At 41.1% G+C, this 20,849-nt stretch overlaps 7 protein-coding genes across 8 annotated transcripts; 4 read left to right on the top strand and 3 right to left on the bottom strand.

Annotated features, from left to right (window-relative positions):
- The first annotated feature begins 2,599 nt into the window (after window positions 1-2,599).
- On the top strand, window positions 2,600-4,563 carry LOC106452703 (SUN domain-containing protein 2-like). Its single transcript, XM_013894874.3, has 2 exons — window positions 2,600-3,802; window positions 4,042-4,563. The coding sequence occupies exons 1-2, from the start codon at window positions 2,741-2,743 to the stop codon at window positions 4,330-4,332; spliced, it is 1,353 nt and encodes a 450-aa protein (XP_013750328.1). The 5' UTR covers window positions 2,600-2,740; the 3' UTR covers window positions 4,333-4,563.
- Window positions 4,564-4,727: 164 nt separating this feature from the next.
- On the top strand, window positions 4,728-8,695 carry LOC106377135 (galacturonokinase-like). Of its 2 annotated transcripts, none has more exons than XM_013817315.3 (14): window positions 4,728-4,984; window positions 5,114-5,227; window positions 5,318-5,389; window positions 5,757-5,800; window positions 6,282-6,411; window positions 6,620-6,685; window positions 6,850-6,929; window positions 7,061-7,160; window positions 7,318-7,475; window positions 7,628-7,668; window positions 7,764-7,792; window positions 7,887-7,956; window positions 8,059-8,148; window positions 8,269-8,695. In XM_013817315.3, exons 1-14 carry the CDS (start codon window positions 4,961-4,963, stop codon window positions 8,511-8,513), a joined length of 1,263 nt encoding a protein of 420 aa, XP_013672769.1. In that variant the 5' UTR covers window positions 4,728-4,960; the 3' UTR covers window positions 8,514-8,695. The 2 variants fall into 2 exon arrangements, with proteins under 2 accessions (XP_013672769.1, XP_013672770.1); XM_013817316.3 differs by having other exon boundaries at window positions 7,324-7,475.
- A 397-nt stretch (window positions 8,696-9,092) lies between these two features.
- Window positions 9,093-10,961, bottom strand: LOC106374956 (inactive protein RESTRICTED TEV MOVEMENT 2-like). Its single transcript, XM_013814871.3, has 2 exons — window positions 10,670-10,961; window positions 9,093-10,572 (listed from the first exon to the last, which is right to left on the bottom strand). Exons 1-2 carry the CDS (start codon window positions 10,797-10,799, stop codon window positions 9,185-9,187), a joined length of 1,518 nt encoding a protein of 505 aa, XP_013670325.1. The 5' UTR covers window positions 10,800-10,961; the 3' UTR covers window positions 9,093-9,184.
- Window positions 10,962-11,173: 212 nt separating this feature from the next.
- On the top strand, window positions 11,174-13,328 carry LOC106452701 (ABC transporter I family member 6, chloroplastic). The gene is made up of 6 exons (XM_013894871.3): window positions 11,174-11,633; window positions 11,753-11,803; window positions 11,873-12,094; window positions 12,192-12,314; window positions 12,685-12,861; window positions 12,998-13,328. The coding sequence occupies exons 1-6, from the start codon at window positions 11,283-11,285 to the stop codon at window positions 13,079-13,081; spliced, it is 1,008 nt and encodes a 335-aa protein (XP_013750325.1). The 5' UTR covers window positions 11,174-11,282; the 3' UTR covers window positions 13,082-13,328.
- A 162-nt stretch (window positions 13,329-13,490) lies between these two features.
- On the top strand, window positions 13,491-17,268 carry LOC106452699 (calcium-dependent protein kinase 2-like). The gene is made up of 7 exons (XM_013894868.3): window positions 13,491-15,010; window positions 15,453-15,596; window positions 15,689-15,841; window positions 16,021-16,136; window positions 16,238-16,405; window positions 16,498-16,722; window positions 16,898-17,268. The coding sequence occupies exons 1-7, from the start codon at window positions 14,077-14,079 to the stop codon at window positions 17,009-17,011; spliced, it is 1,854 nt and encodes a 617-aa protein (XP_013750322.1). The 5' UTR covers window positions 13,491-14,076; the 3' UTR covers window positions 17,012-17,268.
- LOC106452700 (ultraviolet-B receptor UVR8) lies at window positions 17,242-18,791 on the bottom strand. The gene is made up of 2 exons (XM_048759281.1): window positions 18,207-18,791; window positions 17,242-18,129 (listed from the first exon to the last, which is right to left on the bottom strand). The coding sequence occupies exons 1-2, from the start codon at window positions 18,741-18,743 to the stop codon at window positions 17,347-17,349; spliced, it is 1,320 nt and encodes a 439-aa protein (XP_048615238.1). The 5' UTR covers window positions 18,744-18,791; the 3' UTR covers window positions 17,242-17,346.
- Window positions 18,792-19,518: 727 nt separating this feature from the next.
- Window positions 19,519-20,840, bottom strand: LOC106377141 (nudix hydrolase 26, chloroplastic-like). The gene is made up of 6 exons (XM_013817320.3): window positions 20,557-20,840; window positions 20,420-20,470; window positions 20,231-20,323; window positions 20,056-20,150; window positions 19,863-19,977; window positions 19,519-19,761 (listed from the first exon to the last, which is right to left on the bottom strand). The coding sequence occupies exons 1-6, from the start codon at window positions 20,806-20,808 to the stop codon at window positions 19,696-19,698; spliced, it is 672 nt and encodes a 223-aa protein (XP_013672774.1). The 5' UTR covers window positions 20,809-20,840; the 3' UTR covers window positions 19,519-19,695.
- Window positions 20,841-20,849: the final 9 nt, after the last annotated feature.

Consider the following 20,849-nt stretch of genomic DNA (forward strand, 5'->3'; position numbering starts at 1 on the left):
AGTGCTATCGGTGTGAAAAGCTTGGGCATTTCAAAAGGGATTGTCGAGTCAAGTTGAAGGAAACAAATATGGTGGAGTCAAAAAGTCATACAGAAGATGAAGAATGGGGGAAATGTTTCACGGCGGAGGCTACACATCCAGGTACACCCACAACTAAAAACTTGAGAAATGATTGGATTGTAGACTCGGGTTGTAGCCATCATATTACCGGAGATGAGAAGTTATTTTCTAGTCTTCAACGTCATGACGGGAAAGAAGCCATTATTACCGCTGATAATTCAATCCATCGAGTTGAGAAAGAAGGGACTTTTGTCATTAAAGGAGATGATGAAGTACCGATCACCCTCAAGAATGTGTACCATGTCCCTGGAGTAAAGAAGAATCTTCTTTCGGTGGTGAATGCGGTCGACTCAGGTAATTATGTTCTATTTGGCCCAAGAGACGTTAAGTTCTTAAGGAATATTAAAGAATTAAAGGCGGATGTTGTTCACACTGGAGCACGCGTCAAAGATTTATATGTTTTATCGGCCTCACACGCCTATGTGGAGAAGATGAGTACGAATGACAATGCTTCCATCTGGCATGCTAGACTTGGCCATATAAATATGACCAAGCTTAAGGTCATGGTGAATAAAGATTTGGTTCATGGGCTTCCAAAATTGAAGATTCAAGATGGAGGAAAAATTTGTGAAGGTTGTCAATATGGAAAGTCACATAGACTTCCATTTGATCATTCAACCTCAAGGTGCAACGGTCCATTGGAGAAGGTCCATAGTGATTTGATGGGTCCAACAAGGTTATGCGAAAAGAATTGTTGACAGGTTTGGAGTACACCAAGGAAAGGTACGTTCCACTCCACTAGATACTAACATAAGGCTCAAACGCGATGAAGGATCATTGTTAGCCAATCCTCGACCTTATCGCTCTCTTGTTGGAAGTCTTCTATACTTAACCATTACAAGACCAGATATTGCCTTTGCGGTTGGCCTTGTAAGCCGGTTCATGCAGGAACCAAGGAAGCCACATCTAGAAGCGGCAAAGAAGATATTAAAATATGTGAAGACAACTCTTGGCATGGGACTGATGTACAAGTATAATGCCAAGGTTTCTCTTCATGGTTTCACAGATGCTGACTTTGGTGGAGATTTAGATGATCGAAAATCAACTTCGGGTTTTGTGTTCTTATGTAGAGACACAAGCATTTCATGGTGCAGTAAAAAGCAAGCAACGATGTCATTGTCTACTACCGAAGCAGAGTATAAAGCTTCAACACTCGCAGCCCAAGAATGTATATGGCTTCGAAGACTCCTTGAAGACTTGTTCAAACCAATCAATAAATCGATTACCATCTATGGAGATAACCAAAGTGCTATCAAGCTGGCCAATAATCCAGTGTTCCATGGAAGAACAAAGCACATTGAATTGGAACATCATTTCATAAGAGAGAAGGTGCTTGATGGAACAATTGAAGCATTGGAGGTTCGAAGCGAGGACAACATTGCTGATATCTTCACCAAGTCATTACCTAAAGGTCAGTTCGAGATACTCCGCTCCAAGCTCGGAATGGTGGACAAAATCAAGTTTAAGGGGGAGTATTGAAGTTAAACTTGATTTTGGGCTATGCTTAATTATGGACCAATAAACTCTTATTGGACTAAACCCAAAATTAAGCTTAAATTCTAGAATCTTTCTAGAATTATCATCACCTCCTCAAATAGAAAAATATCTAGATATTGTAGTAGAAAAATCTAGAGAATAAAGAAAAATCTAGGAAGTAAGGAGGTTGTAATAGAACCATCTAGATATTTGTAATAGAGTTTAGGAGGCTATAAATACCTCTTCATCCTCTCATTTGTAACAACACAAGAAGTTGAACAAGTAAAGTAGAAGAAAGTTTTCTTAAAAAAAGGGTGTTCTACTCAAAGTTCTCTAAATCTTTTTGAGAGTTCTTCCATATTATTCTTCATACTTGGAAGTTTTCTTGTTTCTTTCGGGTTCTCGGGTATTACGGTCTTGGGCTAGTGCTAAGCACTATCAAGGGTGGTTTCTTTACAATGAACATAAGCCATCTCAAGGTGAGGCATGTTCTGGATAGGCCCATGGTCTCTAAATGGATCAGATAAATTAAGGTGTCGTAATCCAGGGGAGTCCAAAACCAATGACGACGTACCAGAGTCTCTAATGTTAATTAGTTTAGAGTATGTAAAACTCTTTAAAGAAGGAACTTTAACAATGAACCTTGTCACATTGTCACCCATGTCTCGGAACACTTCCAAACAACTGAGCGCAGGGCAATCCGCTAGAAGCCTAACATGAGAATTTTCATCTTTATACACGACATCTAGAAGGACCAGCGTCTGAAGCCAAGGGAGGCAAGGTAGGGAAGGAACATCCACGACGAATCTGTTGCCTGCTAGACTCAATTTCACTAACGTTTTGGAGGTGTAAACGTTCCGTGGTAGATATAGGATCTGTGTTCGATATAATGGTAAACAAAGAGCCAGCTCTCAAACGTAGCTTACACGTGGTCTGGGCCAATATATTTCCTTTGTTGGGCTTTAAAACCCATTTAGTCCGCGCTTTCTTAATTTCGTTAGCATCCATCCGCAAGATTTGCAGAGGACTCACTCCTCGCTCTTCTTCTATTTCAAATCTCATCAAATCTCATAACTCTCTCTCTGTTCAAAATTAGGGTTTCATTCCAATCAGATTGCGAATCCAGTACTCAATCCTCCTGATCATGTCGGCATCAACGGTGTCTCTCACCGCTAACCCGACGGCGGCGATTAGACGGACGCCGGTTATCTCCGGCGATAAGAAATCCACCCTAGATCTCCCGCCGAGCGAATCTCATGCAAATACGAACCAGGATCCGATTCGCGGCGAGGCCGCCGCTGAGAGATCCAACAGTTACGACGTGGGTCCGGTGATAAGAAAGTCGGGATCCTCCACCGCGGCGGGGACCAAATCGACCACCGCGCAGCGACGTACGCGGAAGGTACAGGGGACTAAGAACGAGAAAACGCCGTGGACGAGAGTGGTTAGAGTCTTCGCGAAGCAGCTCGGTGCTCTTCTGTTACTCGCTGGGTTGATTCAATTGGTTAGGAGAGTGGTTATAAAGGAGACGCCTTTATCTTCTCACTCGAGTTTCCCGATCGAGACGGAGATGGGTTTGTCGGAATTAGAGAGCAGGATTGCGGCGGTGGATGGTTTGGTTAGGACCACGGCGAAGATGATGCAGGTGCAAGTGGAGTTTCTCGATAAGAAGATGGGAGGGGAAACGAGAGCACTTAGGGAGACGATGGAATCAACGTCTTCTGCGTTGGAGGCTGAGCTGAAGAAGGTGGATTCTAGGGTAGATAGGTTACAGGCTTCCGTAGAGGAAGTCAATTCGAAACCTTTGGTGTCTAGAGAGGAGTTAGAGAGGGTTTACGAGGAATTGAAGAAGAGTAAGGTCGATGAATCTTCTTTTAGCGATGTTAGCATCGATGAGTTGAGGGCTTATGCGCGTGAGATAGTGGAGAAAGAGATTGGTAAGCATGCTGCGGATGGGCTCGGACGAGTTGACTATGCGTTAGCGTCTGGTGGGGCTTTTGTGATGGATCATTCGGATCCGTTTCTTGTGGGGAATTGGTTTGGGACAAGCAGGCGGCGAGTTCATAGCAAAGCGGTTAAGATGTTGACGCCGAGTTTCGGGGAGCCTGGTCAGTGTTTCCCTTTGAAAGGAAGTAATGGCTTTGTTCAAGTCAGGCTAAGAGCACCGGTAGTACCAGAGGCTGTTACTTTGGAACATGTCTCTAAGGTAATACTAACATCTATTGCCATACTTTCACCTAAGATTAGTTTATAGATGTGAAGTTGATTCCTTAAAAAGGGTTCTATGTGAAATGTTTAGGTATTGAGATGCCATGTACAACGGATCGAATGTGTAATAGACTAGAGGGAAATAATTAGTTTTGTAGCTCGAGTTTCACTTTAGGACACTGACTGTGGAAGTAGACGTTGACGGGATCTAATTTGCTTAACCATATAATGAAACAGGCTGTGGCGTATGATAGAACGAGCGCCCCAAAGGATTGTCGTGTATCAGGATGGCTAGAAGACGAAAAAGATATGGAGAGTGAGACAAGGCTCCTTCTAACAGAGTTCACTTACGACTTGGACAGGTCAAACGCACAAACATTCGACATTGCGGAGTCTGCTAACTCGGGACTCGTCAACACTGTAAGGCTAGACTTCACATCAAACCATGGAAGCGATTCACACACTTGCATCTACCGGTTCAGGGTTCATGGCCGTGAACTAGACTCAGTCTCTGCTGTTCATGCTTGATCTATAGCTCCACGTTGAACTCCTCTTTGTAACATTCCCTCGTAGATATCTCTCTTTTGTTTTACTTTTGTGGAATAGGAAACACATCGATTTTATTTTAAATCTTGTTTTAGTTCGGTTTATTCATAACACATGATTGTATTAACAAAAAATCCCACTCACGATTAGGCCTGGGACTTAATATTTGTTATAGGATTGCTCTGAAAAATAGATATCCTGGGGATTCGGATTCGGATAGTGTTTTTAAGGAATATTCGAGTTTATTTGGATATCCTAACTCCGGATATCTGCAGATCCGGATAAGGATAACATTTTTATTTTTGTGGATCCGATATCTTAAAATATCTCGGATATCCGATCCTTCATTGCGGATGCAGAAAATTAGCATAGTTCGAAAATGTAACTTACTAACGAAGGAAGAGTAAAAGCTTACCAAACACCACCAAAAGGATATAATTAGACGTGTTACCAAACACCTCCCCTATTTGGTAAGCTTCCTCTATAGACGGTCACTCACATCTCGGCTCTTCCTCCACCATTCTTCTTCGTCTCTCCTCCATCCCAGAAATCACACGAGAGAATCAAAAACATCACCACCAGATCTCAATCTGCGAAAAGCTTCACGACAATGTCTTGGCCTACGGAATCCGAGGTAAACTCTCTCTCTCTTTTCCGTTGATTCTGTGGAGATCGTCTGCGAACATGCTCAATGTGTATTCTGTGGATTGTGATTCTTGAAACTCTCTATGCTAATCTATTGCGATCGTTCGTTTTTTTCCAGTTAACTGCCATTAAAGAGGCAGTGTCCAAGATGACCGGGAGAGACACAGAGGAAGTTCGCGTTGTGGTAGCACCGTATCGTATATGTCCTTTGGGAGCTCACATTGATCACCAGGTCGGTTTATGATGATAGCCGTGTAGCCACCGGTTTTGATCAAAGCTAACATTTCCTTGTAAATTCATATCGTATTTGGTATTCGCATAGGGTGGAGCTGTATCGGCTATGACGATTAATAAAGGGATCCTTCTTGGTTTTGTTCCGTCTGGCGATACTCTGGTTTGTAACAGTTGCTGCTTCTTAGTTATGACTTATGATGATTCTTTATGTGTGTGTTTAGTATAGTCCTTTGCGTTTCTTTATAAGCGCCATTCTATTTCTGGGATGAAATCTAATGCAGTTATTCTTAAATAGCATTCATTGTTCTGGACGTGGTTCATTTCTAGAGTAGATGGAGATTCTAGTAATGTAGAATATGGTGACTTGGTCTCCTTTTGTAACCTCGAAATGAATGTGGTCTATAGAGATGAGGGTGAATTAAAGATATATTACTGAATGTGGAGATTTCCTTGTGCATGTGTGTTCGATTTGAGCCTTGAAGTCTTTTGTAACATTTATGCTATTTCGAATATATATATATATGCAGGTCCAGTTGCGTTCTGCACAATTTGAAGGAGAAGTATGTTTCAGGTGTGCATGTCTTTCTGGATTTCTCATATTGTCATTATTGGTTCAATGTTACATGTCCAGGGTTCAGACATGCATAAGCTGGTTACTAAGCCACATACTATCGTAGAAGCCTATTTCGATCTTTCCAGTATTACACTATATCTCATTCTAGTATGAGTACTAGTAGTAACTCATTTTTTCACTTAAATCTTCTACCAGATTCAACCTTTTCGTTTCACGCATCTTCCCCTAGTTTTCACTGGAATTTGAGGACCATTACTGATGACAGGGAAAAAATATCAGTTTTGGAAAATCTTGGATTGCATGTTTTTGTCCCTAGTTTCTGTCTGTCTCATGCATTCTTTATGATATAGCTTTCTTACATCTACTTCTGTGGTCTTATTTAATGGATTTCAATTGTGTACTCGTTGTGGTGGGTAAAGAATTGCAGATCATCTATGCATAATTCTTATAGCTTTTTTTTTTGTTTCCAAAATTATAGAGTAGATGAAATCCAGCACCCAGTAGGCCTAGCAAATAAAAATGGTGCACCAAAGGATCAAAGCATCTGGGGCACTTATGCCAGAGGAGCGCTTTATGCGTTACAGACGAGCAATAAGAATGTCAAACAGGTTTGGTTTTCCGCTTACATCTGTAGACAAAGTTGACCATTAAAGGGAAATGAGAGTTGGCAGTGTGATCTTCTGGGTTCCACGTTCACCCTTTTATGGTTGCCATGTCTAATCTCTTAGGCCTGGCTTTTCCATCATAGTTTACAGAAATGTATGTAAAGGAAAAGATACTTGAATGTGTTTTAAGTAATTGTTTTGATATTTGAAGGGCATTGTTGGCTGCATCAGTGGCTCGGATGGGCTAGACAGTTCTGGGCTTAGTTCATCGGCTGCTGTAAGTAACTAAAATCCTCCAGCTTTCGTACAGCATGATTTTCTCTGGAAAGGCATTTTTCCTGTACTCCGTAGACGCTTTTAGCATATGAGGAATGGTGTTTACTTCTCAGCTTTGTAAAATGAATCTTGCAAATTACTTTTTGATCACCAGAAATATGACAGGTTGGTGTGGCATACCTGCTAGCTTTAGAGAATGCAAACGAAATGACTGTATCCGCAACAGAAAATATAGAATATGACAGGTAAATTCAATTCACTGTAACTAAGAAGCTCATTTTTGTTGTTTCATGAGCAGTTGCCTATCTATAAAATCAGCAATTAGTGCTGCAAAAGTGAAAATTGGTCGACTTACATGTGATTGATTCCACTGCAGGCTTATTGAGAATGGGTATCTGGGTCTGCGGAATGGAATTTTGGATCAATCAGCTATTTTGCTATCGAGTTATGGGTGTCTAACATACATGGACTGCAAGGTAAAATTTCCTCATGAAGCTTGCTTACATGGTAAAACCAAAACTTTTATATAGGGGCAGTTTAAGCTCACATGGGAAGTGTCCAGAGAAACACAAATGTTGCTGCCTAGCGTTTTTTTATTTGAGAAACTGTCATCTCAGAAGAACAGTTTGAAAGATGCAGACTATGGACCACAAGCTCATACAGGGTCCTGAACTGGAGAAACCATTCAGGATATTGTTAGCATTCTCAGGCCTGAGGCAGGCATTGACCACCAACCCAGGATATAATCTGCGAGTTGCTGAATGCCAAGAAGCTGCGAAAGTTCTCTTGACGTATGTGCAAATCTACTTAATTCACACTTTTTTCATAATCGCCTTCTTTATATTCAAGTTTCAGTGGAAATGCTGTGAAGTGTATTACACTATTGCTTGTGATACTCATTCCTTTGCATCAAAACCTGGTCTTGATTTTATTTTCTCTTCAGTGCATCTGGGAACAGCGAGCTGGAACCTACCTTGTGCAATGGTAAAAACACTTTTGAGTTTGGATTTATATCTCTTATTTCGTTACATGTCATAAGATTTTTTTTGTTGCCATCTCTTTACCGTGCCACTGAACAGTTGAGCATGCGGTCTATGAAGCTCACAAGGTAAGATCACAATATTCTTAGCTTTGTGGTAAATCAGGTTCCACCTATACCAGGTCTATAAATTTATGTAATGTGGTCTCACTTGCTTTTGCAGCATGAGCTGAAACCGGTTTTAGCTAGAAGAGCGGAGCATTACTTCTCGGAAAACATGCGGGTTACTAAAGGCAAATGCTCTTGAATTCTTTTGTAGAAGTCTCTTTATGTGCATAAATGATTCATTGAGCTCTTTATGATGGCTTGACGACTTTGTGATACTGAAATTTCAGGACTGGAAGCGTGGGCTACAGGCAATCTTGAAGAATTTGGAAAGCTAATTTCAGCGTCCGGCTTGAGCTCTATTGAGAATTACGAATGCGGTACACTCTCTCTCCTTCCTTCTCTCCCATTGCGACATATCCCAAAGTGAAAACAGATGACAAGTCTGCATTCACAGACATTACATTCTCTCTTTGTTAAAATGTGAGTTTTGGTGAAAGGTGCGGAGCCACTGATTCAGCTATACAAGATTCTACTGAAGGCACCTGGTGTATATGGAGCTCGATTCAGTGGTGCAGGCTTCAGGGGATGTTGTGTGGCCTTTGTGGATGCAGAGAAAGCTGAGGAAGCTGCTTCATATGTGAAGGATGAATATGAAAAGGCCCAACCCGAGTTTGCCAAGAAGCTGAATGGAGGTAAACCTGTTCTCATCTGCGAAGCAGGTGACTCTGCTCGTGTTCTCTGATCAAACTCGAAGTTTTGTTCCCATAAGTGCTCTATTATGCTTGTTGATTCTTGTTTGTTCATCTCTTTTTTTGATTCTCTGGTCTCTTTGGTCAGTGTTATAGAAATGGAGGACTGATTGATACGTTTCAGTTGTTACCAACAATTTGACAATTCATAATGTAAATCATTTATCTTTTTTTTTTTGGGTTTCTTCAAGTTCTCGAATTGAAAGAGCCTTACCGTTTAAACTGAAATGTTTTCCAATGATTAGGGACGATTAAAATTAAATAACTAACTAACTCAAGGCTAGCGACGCGGTTAATCACTGTCGGATGATAATATACTAGATAGTTCTTTTTTATATATATCGCAAAATAAAATCAAAACTTTTAGTCAGTAAAAGAAGAATTACATTTACATATATATATATATACATGTAACCCGTACAGAGGCTTTTTAGTGTCCATTCTTTTGAATCCTTCTCTTCCTATTTTTGTTTTTCAATGTTATTCCTATTTTTGTTTTTCAATGTTATTACTACGAGAAGAGAAGACCATGACTGTAATCGGTATATTTTCTTGGTTTATTGATCTAAAGATTATCCAAACAAAAGATGCTGCTTGAAAAGTTATAACCAGTTATTATTCTGTAACATTATATCCCATTCTTCTTCTTTGGAACATAAAAAATCTAAAAGAACATTTTTACAAGTGGTACGAATACGTAAGCACCAAACACCATAATCACAAGAGAAGCTACTCCAACATTGACCAAAGGTATGCCATATTTGTGACTCTCTTCTTTCTCCAGTCTGCTTCCTTGTGCTGCAGGAGGATCCATTTTGGTCTCCTTCTGTCCTTGGACTAGTAATGGTACTGTATCTGATCCAGAGCTCTTTTCAACCATCTTCTCTTTATCTTCACCTCCTATGGTTGATTCTTTCTTCACAGAATCTACCCTTATGGGATCCAAGGCTTCAGGATTATCTTTCGGATCTCTTGTTTCTTTGACTAAACCGGCTTCTTCAACCTTCTTTTCTCTCACTCTCTCTTGAATCTCTCCTTTACTTACCTTGTCTCCAACCATCTTCTCATCATTTTTGGTTATCACGTTTCCATTAACATCCGGTGATGTTCTTTCAACTCTTTCTTTCGTTTTAAGCTCAGGCTTCGACTGGTTCATCGCAGAAATCTCCTTTTCTGTTCTTCTTGTCTCATCACCAACAGCAAGTATTGTGTGTTTCTCCTTTTTCTTTTGTCCCAAGCCAACCTTTCTTTCCTCTTTCAGCTTTTGACCTATTTCACCATTTCCTTTTCTCTCAATTACTTTTTCTGCTTTAGCATTTCCTTTGTGTTCCGAGCTACCACCAATGGCTGGCAGTTTAGTAACTCCTTCCGCCTTCACCTTCTGTTCAGTCTTTCTCTCAATAACTTTCTCTTTTTGTGCAGGTTCCTTGGCTTTCAAGCTACCACCACCGGTTGGTGTACCTCTAGCATCTTCGTCCTTTACCTTTTGTACAGTCTTTTGTCGACTCATTTGAGAACTCTCCCTTTTCTCAACCACCTTCTCTTGTTTCGCATGTTCCTTGCGACTCAAGCTAGGGCTAGCTTCTCCGTCTTTCACTTTCTGCTCTGTCTTGACACGATTTGCAGCTGGCACCTCTCTCTTACCCTCAACCACTGATTTATACGTTTTTGGCTCTTCCTTTTTCTCCCTTGGAGCATCGCTCTCTTGACTTGTCCCCACTTGATTCTCCTTGTCCGAAAGTCTACTTCGTCTCACGCTACTCCCATCAGGACCAGTCCCTCTATTACCCTCATGATTAGGCCTCTGTGCAGTCTTCCCCTTATCATTGGCCACCTTTCCCGCTTTCTCACTTTCCGCAATCACTGGAAACTCGATCGTCAAGAGCCCATGTGAGAAGGAAGTGTTCAGTTTCGTCATATCACATGAGCCAGGGACACGGTAAACTTCATTAAAACGAGCTTTTGTCTGAGTAGAGAGCGGTCGCTGGCCTTCAATGTGGATAGTCCGTGCCCTCTCATCTGTCGTGATTTTAATCTGGTCCATGTAGAACCCTGTATACTCCACATAATCAACAAGAAATTCACAAAAAAAAAACACTGATCAACTAAAGCTTGTGTCTCAAGAAAAAGAAAAGAAGAGAAAACAGACCAGGAAGATTGATATTGAGGAACATGGAAGATTCTAAGGTGCTCCACTGAGCTCTTGGCTTGAAATTGCTCACCGTGGGAGCCAACGGTGGTGGGTGATGGCCACCACCAGGTCTTGGCCTCCTCAACATTTGATATGTCCGTCAATATATATCAGATAAAGAAATGGAAATTAATTAATCAAACTGTGTTTGAACTTTGAAGGATATATCTAGCTATGGGTCCCTATCTCTATGTGTATATATGAGAGATACTTATGGAGGAGTCATGGGAGGATTAGGGATTAGGGTTTGGGTTTAGGATAGCTTTAGGGTATTGACTTTGTCTCTTACTTCGTACAAAGGTCTCATTCTCATTATCATTCATAAGAATGTTTTCTTTTGCTACAAGGAAAGCATATAAAGCGTTTAGGTTAAGTTATCTCTTCAAGGGTTAAGAAGACGCGCGTCAACATGAAGTGACGTCGTTTTGCTCTTTTTAAAATCTAGTGGCATACGTGGCATTGAGCACATGATGAAATTAGATTCCCTTGACCTAACCACCGTTCAATCATAACTCCATCATCACTCACCACCGGATAACTTCCGTCGTCTTCCGCCGCAGTTTCTCTCTCCATGGCCGGCGTTAATCTACAGCTCCGTCACTCTGTTACTCAATTGTTTCCATCAATTTCTTCTCCTCCTCCTCCTCCTCAACGATTCCAGCTCGGAACTCCACCTTCTCGTGTTCTCTTCTGTAACCTCCGAGCTAACTCCGCCGCCGCTCCGACTTTGCGAACCACTCGCCGCTCAGATATTATAGCCGCGTCTTCCGTCGGTTCTTCCACCTCTTCGGATTCGGTGGTGGGAGACCGAGATGAAGTGGGAAGGATCCCTTTGCTTGAGGTTAAGGATCTGAGAGCTGTGATTGTTGAATCGAGGCAGGAGATTCTAAAAGGCGTCAACTTGGTCGTCTACGAAGGAGAGGTACGCATCAATAAGTAAAACTTGAACAATTCTATTTTGCATCTCTGCTGATTGTAAAAATGATATGTCATCTCATTGATTGTTTTGTTGTTTGGTGGTTGCTAACAAAAAAATCATAGATACACGCAGTGATGGGGAAGAATGGTTCAGGGAAGAGCACATTCTCTAAGGTGAGCATTTCGACTCTTTATCTTAACATTGCTGCATAGTGTTGTTCTCTCATCAAAGCCTTGTTGTAGGTTCTTGTTGGTCATCCTGATTATGAAGTGACGGGAGGGAGTGTTGTATTTAAAGGGCAGAATCTGCTTGATATGGAGCCTGAGGAAAGATCTCTTGCCGGTCTATTCATGAGTTTTCAGTCCCCAGTTGAGATCCCTGGTGTTAGCAATATGGATTTCTTGAATATGGCTTTCAATGCTCGCAAAAGAAAGCTCGGTCAGCCAGAGCTTGATCCAATCCAGGTCCGTTGCCGAATTTACTCAAATATGAGTTAAGGACTTAGAGGAGTTACATATGTTCTGTCTTAATCTCTTGCGGTGTATAACATGGCTCATGCAGTTCTACAGCCACTTAGTATCAAAACTTGAAGTTGTGAATATGAAGACCGATTTTCTCAACCGAAATGTCAATGAAGGGTTTAGCGGCGGTGAAAGGAAACGCAACGAGATTCTACAGTTAGCGGTATTGCTCCTATCCCCCTTATTTATCAGTTTCCACAAGCACCCGTTTATGATAGAAAAAATGTGGTAATAAACATGAATAATTAGGATTATTTGGGTAGATTTGCCTAAGTAGGTACATGTTGTTTCTATACCGAGAAAGTAGAAATTGCTAGAGCAGTAAGGATCCATTATCAGTATTTGACTGCAGAGTTAGCTGAAAAGATACAGGCTAAATATATATGTCTCAAGGACTCTTCAATAAAAACTTGGCATCTCCTTATATTTATTTCCTTGTAACTGAAATATCTGCAAGTAATGGAGACATGTCTATATTGTTTATTTTAAATGTTGAGTATTGTTTGGTAACTTTGTCTTCCCTGTCCTTGCAGGTCCTCGGAGCCGAGCTGGCTATACTGGACGAGATAGATTCAGGGTTGGATGTTGATGCTCTTCAAGATGTGGCAAAGGCGGTGAATGGGCTTTTGACACCAAAAAACTCTGTTCTGATGATAACTCACTATCAACGCCTACTTGACTACATCAAACCAACTCTCATACACATCATGGTGAGTATTGTTGCCAAACTAGCCTTCTTTACTGGTCGACAAAGATCATATGGCCACGGTTTCTTTTGCCAAAAACACAAGATTTACTTTGGATTATTGTTTGTATCTGTGGCTCATGTATGTTATTCGGTTTCAGGAGAATGGACGAATCATAAAAACAGGAGACAAGTCCTTGGCAAAATTACTGGAAAAGGAAGGCTACAAAGCCATATCCGGTTAGTTATGGCAGATCATAGAAAACTGTTCTTCCTTCTTGGAGAGACCAGAGTGTTTTTGTGTCAAAGATGATATGTGGGAAGGACTGCAATCTTTGACTGGTAAGGCTTTTTTGGCTTCATTGGTTTGCATGACAAACTGTTGTATTTGGAGTTTTTTTTTTTGTCAGTCTTGTTTATGAACAGTTCTTCCATACTGTTTTGTAACTAACAAATAAAAATTTCAGTTAAAAATAACTCCATTATGTTCTAGTGATGGTGTTAACAATGTTATGATTATGTTACTAAACTGGTGGTTACATTAATAAAGATTGACATTAATTAAAATTAGTTTTGATTATTCATATCGCCTGCTGACCCTAGGAGCGAGTGGGTACTACAAAAATAATTAATTTCAGACAATGAGACCGCAAAGCTCGCTGGTGAATTTAAGCCAAACTCATTGGATCATCTCTCCTTCTTCAATCATCTTCTTCTCCGCGATTGACTTGTTAAACAAACTATACGAAGATTACAAATCCTTGAGGTTTTATGCATATGTAATTGCTATTAACCCATACCCTCCATTTTCCCTCGCTTATTTTCCGACCAACTAGACCAAAAAAAAAAGTTTTTTCTTTTCCTGTCCCTTCCAGATCTTATTGATCTCAGATCATTCCCGTTTTCTGGATTTCGTCCTTCTCTATTCTGGGTTCATTTGAATTTTCGATTTTTCACATCACCCTTCTGAAAAAGCTGGGATTTTTTTTTTTCTTTGGCTTATTGATTGTGTTCTTGTGGAAGACTTTCTTTCTTTGCATTCAGTCTTAGCGACCATTGTCGTTGGAGAAGAGAACCCAAGTATTAGATTATGAAGGATTTGACTTTTCACTGTCTCTGATCATTTGGAAATGAGATCAGATCCATTATGTGTTTCTTTTGATCAGATCGGTGATGTGGAAATCTTGAAATGCGATTTTTCATCTGGAGAAAGTTGATTTAGGATCATTATAAGTTAGAGATGGGTAATGTTTGTGTAGGACCGAACCTTTCTGGAAACGGTTTCTTGCAAACTGTTTCAGCTGCTTTGTGGAAGCCACGGATCGGAGCTGAGCAAGCTTCTTCCCATGGCAATGCACAACAAGTTCCCAAAGAAGCAGCTGCAGAAGTTTCCAAGGAAGCAGTACCTGATCAAGTCCAGAATAAACCCCCTGAGCAAGTCACTATGCCTAATCCTAGCTCCATTCCCGAAGCTGAAACCAAACCCAAACCCGAACCTGAAGAAGCCAAGCAAGAAGTTGTTGTGCAGGTGGAGACATCAACAAAGCCTGAACCCAAACCAGAGCCAACAAAACCTGAATCCAAGCCTGAAACCAACCCGGAGACGAAACCTGATCCCAGCAAGCCTAAGCATATGAGGAGAGTATCCAGCGCAGGCCTCAGAACCGAGTCAGTGTTACAGAGAAAGACCGAAAACTTCAAAGAGTTCTATTCATTAGGAAGGAAACTCGGACAAGGACAGTTCGGGACAACCTTCTTATGCCTCGAGAAAGGCACCGGAAACGAGTACGCGTGCAAGTCCATCTCCAAGAGGAAGCTTTTGACAGAGGAGGACGTGGAAGACGTTAGAAGAGAGATTCAGATAATGCATCACTTGGCTGGTCACCCTAACGTTATATCCATCAAAGGAGCTTATGAGGATGTTGTGGCGGTTCATCTTGTGATGGAGTTGTGTTCGGGCGGCGAGCTTTTCGATAGGATTATTCAGCGTGGACATTACACTGAGAGGAAAGCAGCTGAGCTGGCTAGAACCATTGTTGGGGTTTTGGAGACTTGTCACTCTCTTGGTGTCATGCATAGAGACCTCAAGCCTGAGAATTTTCTGTTTGTTAGTAGAGAGGAAGATTCTTTACTGAAAACGATCGACTTTGGACTCTCGATGTTCTTTAAGCCAGGTTCTCCTCTCTTTTGTAGTTGCTTTTGTCTTTGATCATTAGATTTACACAATGTTCATAGTTAAGACTGTAACTAGACGCCTAGACGTGCCTAGCTATTAAAGGCTGACTAGGTATTAAAAACTTTAGATTTAATTAGTAAAATATTTTGATGAACTATACAAATTAGATATACAAAAAGCTAAATCGAACAAATTTGTGAACTTACACTAATAATAATGTTACTTGATTTAATCTATTTACACCAATTTAGATTGAATTATATCAACTTCGACCAATTTTAACTGCTTAAATCAGATTTTAAGAAAATCGTTTCAGTTAATGACTGATTTGGAGCCTAGGCGGGTGTCTAGTAGCAGCATAGACCGATTTTTAGAACATTAGATTAACAAGACATCTATGTTTGAGTTTGAAACTTAGTCACCTTTTTAAATTTTTGCAGATGAGGTTTTTACAGATGTTGTTGGTAGTCCATATTATGTAGCCCCAGAAGTTCTTAGAAAGCGTTATGGTCCTGAATCAGATGTGTGGAGTGCTGGTGTCATTATTTACATTTTGTTAAGCGGTGTTCCTCCTTTTTGGGCCGGTAAGAGGGGTTGCATCATTTCATATTCAGTGATCTGCTTTGTTTTTCATATAAGGCTCTGAAACAAGTGATGTTACCATTGTCATGGACAGAAACCGAACAAGGTATATTCGAACAGGTCCTTCATGGAGATCTTGACTTCTCATCTGATCCTTGGCCAAGCATCTCTGATGGCGCAAAAGACTTGGTTCAGAAAATGCTTGTAAGAGACCCCAAGAGAAGACTAACGGCACATCAAGTATTATGTAAGTCATTTTAGTAATGTTCAAGAAACGTTTTATGTGAGATTAATTGATTAGGCGGGGGCCTAGACCGATTTTTAGAACACTGTTTAAGTCTGATTGGTCTTGATTATGAGAACTTCCCTTTCTGGTATATGTAGTTGATTTTCCAAATACATTGTTGTGTTTTCGAATCTGAACAGGTCATCCATGGGTTCAAATTGACGGTGTGGCTCCAGATAAACCTCTGGACTCTGCTGTTTTGAGCCGTATGAAGCAATTTTCCGCCATGAACAAGTTCAAGAAAATGGCTCTTAGAGTAAGCTTCCGTCTTTCTAATGCTAAACAAGATCCCAAAGAAAAGAGAAAAATAAGAAGATAGAATAAAAATTTCCCCTCCATTTTTCAACTCGTTTGTAGGTCATAGCAGAGAGCTTATCTGAAGAAGAAATAGCCGGTTTGAAAGAAATGTTCAAGATGATTGACGCAGACAATAGTGGTCAGATAACTTTCGAAGAACTGAAAGCAGGACTAAAACGAGTCGGTGCCAATCTCAAAGAGTCAGAGATTCTTGACCTGATGCAAGCTGTAAGTCTTTAGCAGTATGTTCTGGTTACAGTTCCATGGTTTTTCTTGGGATTTGCAGTAAATCTTTTGTGTTGTCTCTTTTTTTTATTCAGGCTGATGTGGACAACAGCGGAACGATAGACTACAAAGAGTTCATAGCTGCAACATTGCATCTAAACAAAATAGAGAAAGAGGACCATTTGTTTGCTGCCTTCTCCTACTTTGACAAGGACGGGAGCGGATTTATCACCCCGGACGAGCTTCAACATGCTTGTGAAGAGTTTGGTGTTGAAGATGCCCGCATTGAAGAAATGATGCGTGATGTTGATCAAGACAAGGTAAAAGCTCCTTTCTTGCACCTTCTCATCTCATCCTACACTGCATTAACTTCTCCGCAATAGGAAACCACATTCTTAAGATCTTTGGGAGTGATGATGTTGAAATCTCTTTTGGTTGATTGATTGATTGGTAGGCTATCACTTTTTTTTTTTAACATTGAATCATTGGTTACAGGATGGAAGAATAGACTACAACGAGTTTGTGGCGATGATGCAGAAAGGGAGCATCATGGGAGGACCTATGAAGATGGGTTTAGAGAAGAGCATTAGCATATCTCTGAAACACTAGCTTTCAGACACAAACCCAAAGACCAAGAAGTATTTATAAATGATGATTATGATGATTGTGTTTCTTTTTCTCAATATTGTGATGAGATTTTGTTATTATTAGACTGGTTTAGGCAGATCATTTTTCTGTACTGTGTAACTTCTATGCATATACACATAGTTCTTTGTTTCTGTCTGTAACTTTTGGCTACTGTGAGAGGACACAACTCTACTATAGTACTATGATCAATGTGCATTGGTGACCATGTTTTTGATTTATTTATCTTTTTCTTTTGCACGTCTCTCAGCTCTTACAAAAATGAAAGTTTTACCAAAATGCTTTCTTTATTCCTAACATTAATCTAGAGAATCAGCCACTAAGATGAGGCTGTGATCAAAGCCAGCAGCTGCTTGAAGAACAAAACCCTCAACGTCCTCCAGCAACATCGGTTCAGGTTCATCACACGAGCTTCCTAAACCGAGCCTACCACTCTTTCCGCATCCCCAAACCCAAGCTTCTCCTTTCTCCGTTACACACAACGAATGCACACGCCCTGCTGATACAGAAGCTGGAGTTTCCCCATCCAAACCCTCCACTTCTCTTGGCAGCTCTTCTGGCTTTCCCCTACCAAGCTGCTTGCTCCGGTTCCAACCCCATGATGAGACAACCCTCCTTGTGTTGGAACCTGACTCAACATTGCAGATAGCTAGAGAATGACCAAGACCAGCTGCTACTGAAACAGGAGACCCGGTTACATCAACAGGTGACATTGTTAAATCTTCATTAGACCTCCGACCCAACTGACCATACACATTGCTCCCAGAGCTCAAAAGAGTTCCATCACGACAAAGGACTAAAGAGTGATCAGACCCGCAAGCAATATCTTCCACCTTCACACCACGCAACTCTTCCACCAGACGAGGCTCCCAAGCTATAGGCATGTTGTTCTCCTTCCTCATAGCTTCCGCAACTTTCTTCTCAGCTGCCTCCTCATCACCATACCCACTTGCAAGTGAATCAAGCGGAGACGCCTCAAGAGGAACTCCCACATTCCCTACTCTCCCATCAGCTACATAACCCCACCCAAAAACCTTACCATCAGCACTAAGAGCAAGCACATGCCCCCAACCAAACGACACCTGTCAAAAACCGAATCTAAATCAAAAAGATTCCATTTTTAAAACCCAAACCGTTGTTAATTTTTTTTAATCCAAACCTTAACGATGTGTTCTTGACCTAAAGCTTCAACCTTTGAAGGAACCAAAGCTTCAACGATACCTTCCCCAAGCCCAAGCTGTCCTCTTTTCGATCTTCCCCAAACCCACAACGACCCATCGTCTCCAATCGCGGTTGAGACCACTCCAGACGCAAACGCTCCTCGGACACTCACATTCTCGAGACCTTCCACTCTCTTCGCCACACTCCTTGAATTTGAATCTCTACCGATTCGGCCGAGCTGGCCTTCCTCGTTGCGACCCCACGCCCAAATCTCGCCGCCGGAGGTGACTGCGAGGGAGTGGTAGTGTCCGGCGGATAAGAAGGAGACGTCTGAAGGCAGATCAGAAACTTGAGTTGGCTCGTAAGCGTCGATTCCCATTCCCGTGCCTGGTAGGCCCAGAGCGAAGTGGCTTCCGTCGCCGAAGCTCATCACTTTAGTACTTCTCTCGCCGCCAATGGTCGTGAACCATCGCCGTATCCCAAAGGTCGAAAATTTTCCGATTTGAAGCTTGGCGATCGACCATAATCGCACCATTTCAGCTCAAGAAATTAAGGAGAGAGAAATGTAATTTTGAATTTTTTTTCTTTACTTTTTTTAAAAGCAATATCTACTTTCGTGGTTGTAAGGCCCATTATATCTCTTAAAGCCCATCTCATCAAATATTACCGTCTCACTTGGATTGGATGAATTATTGAATTTAGTGTGACGGCCGTGTAAACAAATTTGAATTTTGCTTTACTTTTTAGAAACAAAAGAATATAGAGCCCATAGTGTCTTCCAAAGGCCCAGCTTGCTAAATATCAGCATCTCTCACTTGGGTGAGAGTTTAGACGACGGTGTTATAGTTGAAAGCTGAATCTTGAACAGTTGGAGAGATTTCATCTTACGGCTGTAGATAATCTCTGTATTGGAAAGTTGTAGGAAAGCTTTGTAATGTTTCAGGAAATACTGGATTCTGTAAGAGTAGTAGACGCTTTGTTTCCAATACAAAGAAACCCTCTATTTGTAGTAATAATGTTTTTTGTAAGCACATCATCTCCTCTCTTTTCACATATCTCAGACTCGAATCTTTATACTAGTACACAAAACGAGGTCTTTTCTAATTGCAGAATCATCTCGAGTCTGACTGAGAAGTGAGAACTGTATAATACGAATGAGGCATGTAATGAGTAAAGCTTGATGAAAGCTTAAGGTTAAAGGAAACGATGGAAGAGAAGAGACGACATAATGAAGAACATTTCTCCTGAGGTTGTCGCTAACGCTGTTGCGCATCAAACAGAGATAATCTTTGATGAGAAAACAAGAAAAATGACTGAGATTTCTCAAATTTTGTTTTAAGATCAAATAAGTAAACAGAGGGGAAGAATGATTGTATTTTCTCGTTTTATGGGATTATTCAAGGAGCAAATGTATTTCAAGAAGAGCTTATTCTCGAGTTTGATGCCAATAAACTTCAAAAGCAGTGAGTTATATAATATATGGTTGGTTACTGGAGATGAGAAGCGAAAGCTGACATGACTTCCTTGTATACTGGCTTCTTGAAATCCACTGCCTGCAATAACAGAGGAAATAATAAGAAGATGAGAGTGGAGAAGTAGTAGAACCTAAAAGCTGAAACACTCAAAACACTTATAAAAGAAGAAGAAGACTCACAAGCTCAACGAGTTGATCAGGAGACACCCAGGACCACTCCCCGAACTCGGGTTGCTCCGTTCCATCACCAAGAAGATCAATTTCTTCGTCATTCCCAGTAAATTTAAGAAGAAACCTGATAATATCCCCACAATATGTTGATCAGAGAACAAAATGACATGATCAATGAGTGTGTGATGAAAGAGTCTCTCACCATTTCTGAGCTTGGCCCTTCCAGTCAGATCCCCAACGGACCTTGAGCTTCTCCCTAACATCTGGAGGGAAATCATACGTTATCCAGTGAGGTGCCTACACGGACCCAAAAAGAAGAATCTAATGAGATGTGATTGACATGTGCGTTTGAAGAAGAAACTGAAAAAGAAAGAAACCTCAGCGATGATCTCAGCGGAGTGAACACCAGTTTCTTCCTTAAGCTCTCGCATGACAGCAGCCCTTGGATCTTCACCCTCGTCTATTCCACCCTATTCATAACACAAAAACGACTCTACTCAACTGATTCCATCTTTGATAATCTAAACAAAAAAAAAAACAAAATCGAATCTAGAGATCAGCAACACCTGAGGCATTTGCCAAGCACTGGGAATATCCAACCTCGACGCAGCGAAGATCTAGCAAGTTACCGAGAATCAAATTATCACCAAAAAACCAAAAGTAAATAAAAAGAAGAAGAAGAAGCTGTTTCAGAGATGATTACCTTTTTGGAAGGATTCATGAGACAGACACCTACGTTTCTTCTGTATCCTTCCGGTGGAGATTCCATCGACGACGACGAAGAAGAAGAACAACGAGCGGATGAGGAGGAGGAAGCAGGAGACTGACGGCAGCGATGGGAGAAGGGCAGCAAGCTAGTGAATTTGAGCGGTTTCAAGGGGTAGTTTCGTAAAAGAGGAGTTACAGGCGGAGAAGGAAGATGCTGCAAGACAAGGGATCTGCACATTAATGCCATTTGATTTCGAGCCAACCGTTTTTTTCCACGGAATAAAGTAC

This window comes from Brassica napus, chromosome C5 (genome assembly GCF_020379485.1).
Source record: "Brassica napus cultivar Da-Ae chromosome C5, Da-Ae, whole genome shotgun sequence".
In the NCBI taxonomy this organism is placed as follows: Eukaryota; Viridiplantae; Streptophyta; class Magnoliopsida; order Brassicales; family Brassicaceae; genus Brassica; species Brassica napus.

Excerpts from the sequence above, each read along its gene's own strand:
- LOC106452703 (XM_013894874.3), top strand. The coding sequence starts at position 2,741 with ATGTCGGCATCAACGGTGTCTCTCACCGCTAACCCGACGGCGGCGATT. Across the intron at positions 3,803-4,041 it reads CTTTGGAACATGTCTCTAAG|GCTGTGGCGTATGATAGAAC; the intron begins GTAATACTAACA and ends ATAATGAAACAG.
- LOC106377135 (XM_013817315.3), top strand. The coding sequence starts at position 4,961 with ATGTCTTGGCCTACGGAATCCGAG. Across the intron at positions 5,228-5,317 it reads GAGCTCACATTGATCACCAG|GGTGGAGCTGTATCGGCTAT; the intron begins GTCGGTTTATGA and ends GTATTCGCATAG. Across the intron at positions 7,161-7,317 it reads TAACATACATGGACTGCAAG|ATGCAGACTATGGACCACAA; the intron begins GTAAAATTTCCT and ends ACAGTTTGAAAG.
- LOC106374956 (XM_013814871.3), bottom strand. The coding sequence starts at position 10,799 with ATGTTGAGGAGGCCAAGACCTGGTGGTGGCCATCACCCACCACCGTTG. Across the intron at positions 10,573-10,669 it reads CCTCAATATCAATCTTCCTG|GGTTCTACATGGACCAGATT; the intron begins GTCTGTTTTCTC and ends TGGAGTATACAG.
- LOC106452701 (XM_013894871.3), top strand. The coding sequence starts at position 11,283 with ATGGCCGGCGTTAATCTACAGCTCCGTCACTCTGTTACTCAATTGTTT. Across the intron at positions 11,634-11,752 it reads TGGTCGTCTACGAAGGAGAG|ATACACGCAGTGATGGGGAA; the intron begins GTACGCATCAAT and ends AAAAAATCATAG. Across the intron at positions 11,804-11,872 it reads GGAAGAGCACATTCTCTAAG|GTTCTTGTTGGTCATCCTGA; the intron begins GTGAGCATTTCG and ends GCCTTGTTGTAG.
- LOC106452699 (XM_013894868.3), top strand. The coding sequence starts at position 14,077 with ATGGGTAATGTTTGTGTAGGACCGAACCTTTCTGGAAACGGTTTCTTG. Across the intron at positions 15,011-15,452 it reads CTCGATGTTCTTTAAGCCAG|ATGAGGTTTTTACAGATGTT; the intron begins GTTCTCCTCTCT and ends AAATTTTTGCAG. Across the intron at positions 16,723-16,897 it reads GTGATGTTGATCAAGACAAG|GATGGAAGAATAGACTACAA; the intron begins GTAAAAGCTCCT and ends CATTGGTTACAG.
- LOC106452700 (XM_048759281.1), bottom strand. The coding sequence starts at position 18,743 with ATGGTGCGATTATGGTCGATCGCCAAGCTTCAAATCGGAAAATTTTCG. Across the intron at positions 18,130-18,206 it reads GTCAAGAACACATCGTTAAG|GTGTCGTTTGGTTGGGGGCA; the intron begins GTTTGGATTAAA and ends GGTTTTTGACAG.
- LOC106377141 (XM_013817320.3), bottom strand. The coding sequence starts at position 20,808 with ATGGCATTAATGTGCAGATCCCTTGTCTTGCAGCATCTTCCTTCTCCG. Across the intron at positions 20,471-20,556 it reads TCATGAATCCTTCCAAAAAG|ATCTTCGCTGCGTCGAGGTT; the intron begins GTAATCATCTCT and ends GTAACTTGCTAG. Across the intron at positions 19,762-19,862 it reads CTGATCAACTCGTTGAGCTT|GCAGTGGATTTCAAGAAGCC; the intron begins GTGAGTCTTCTT and ends CTGTTATTGCAG.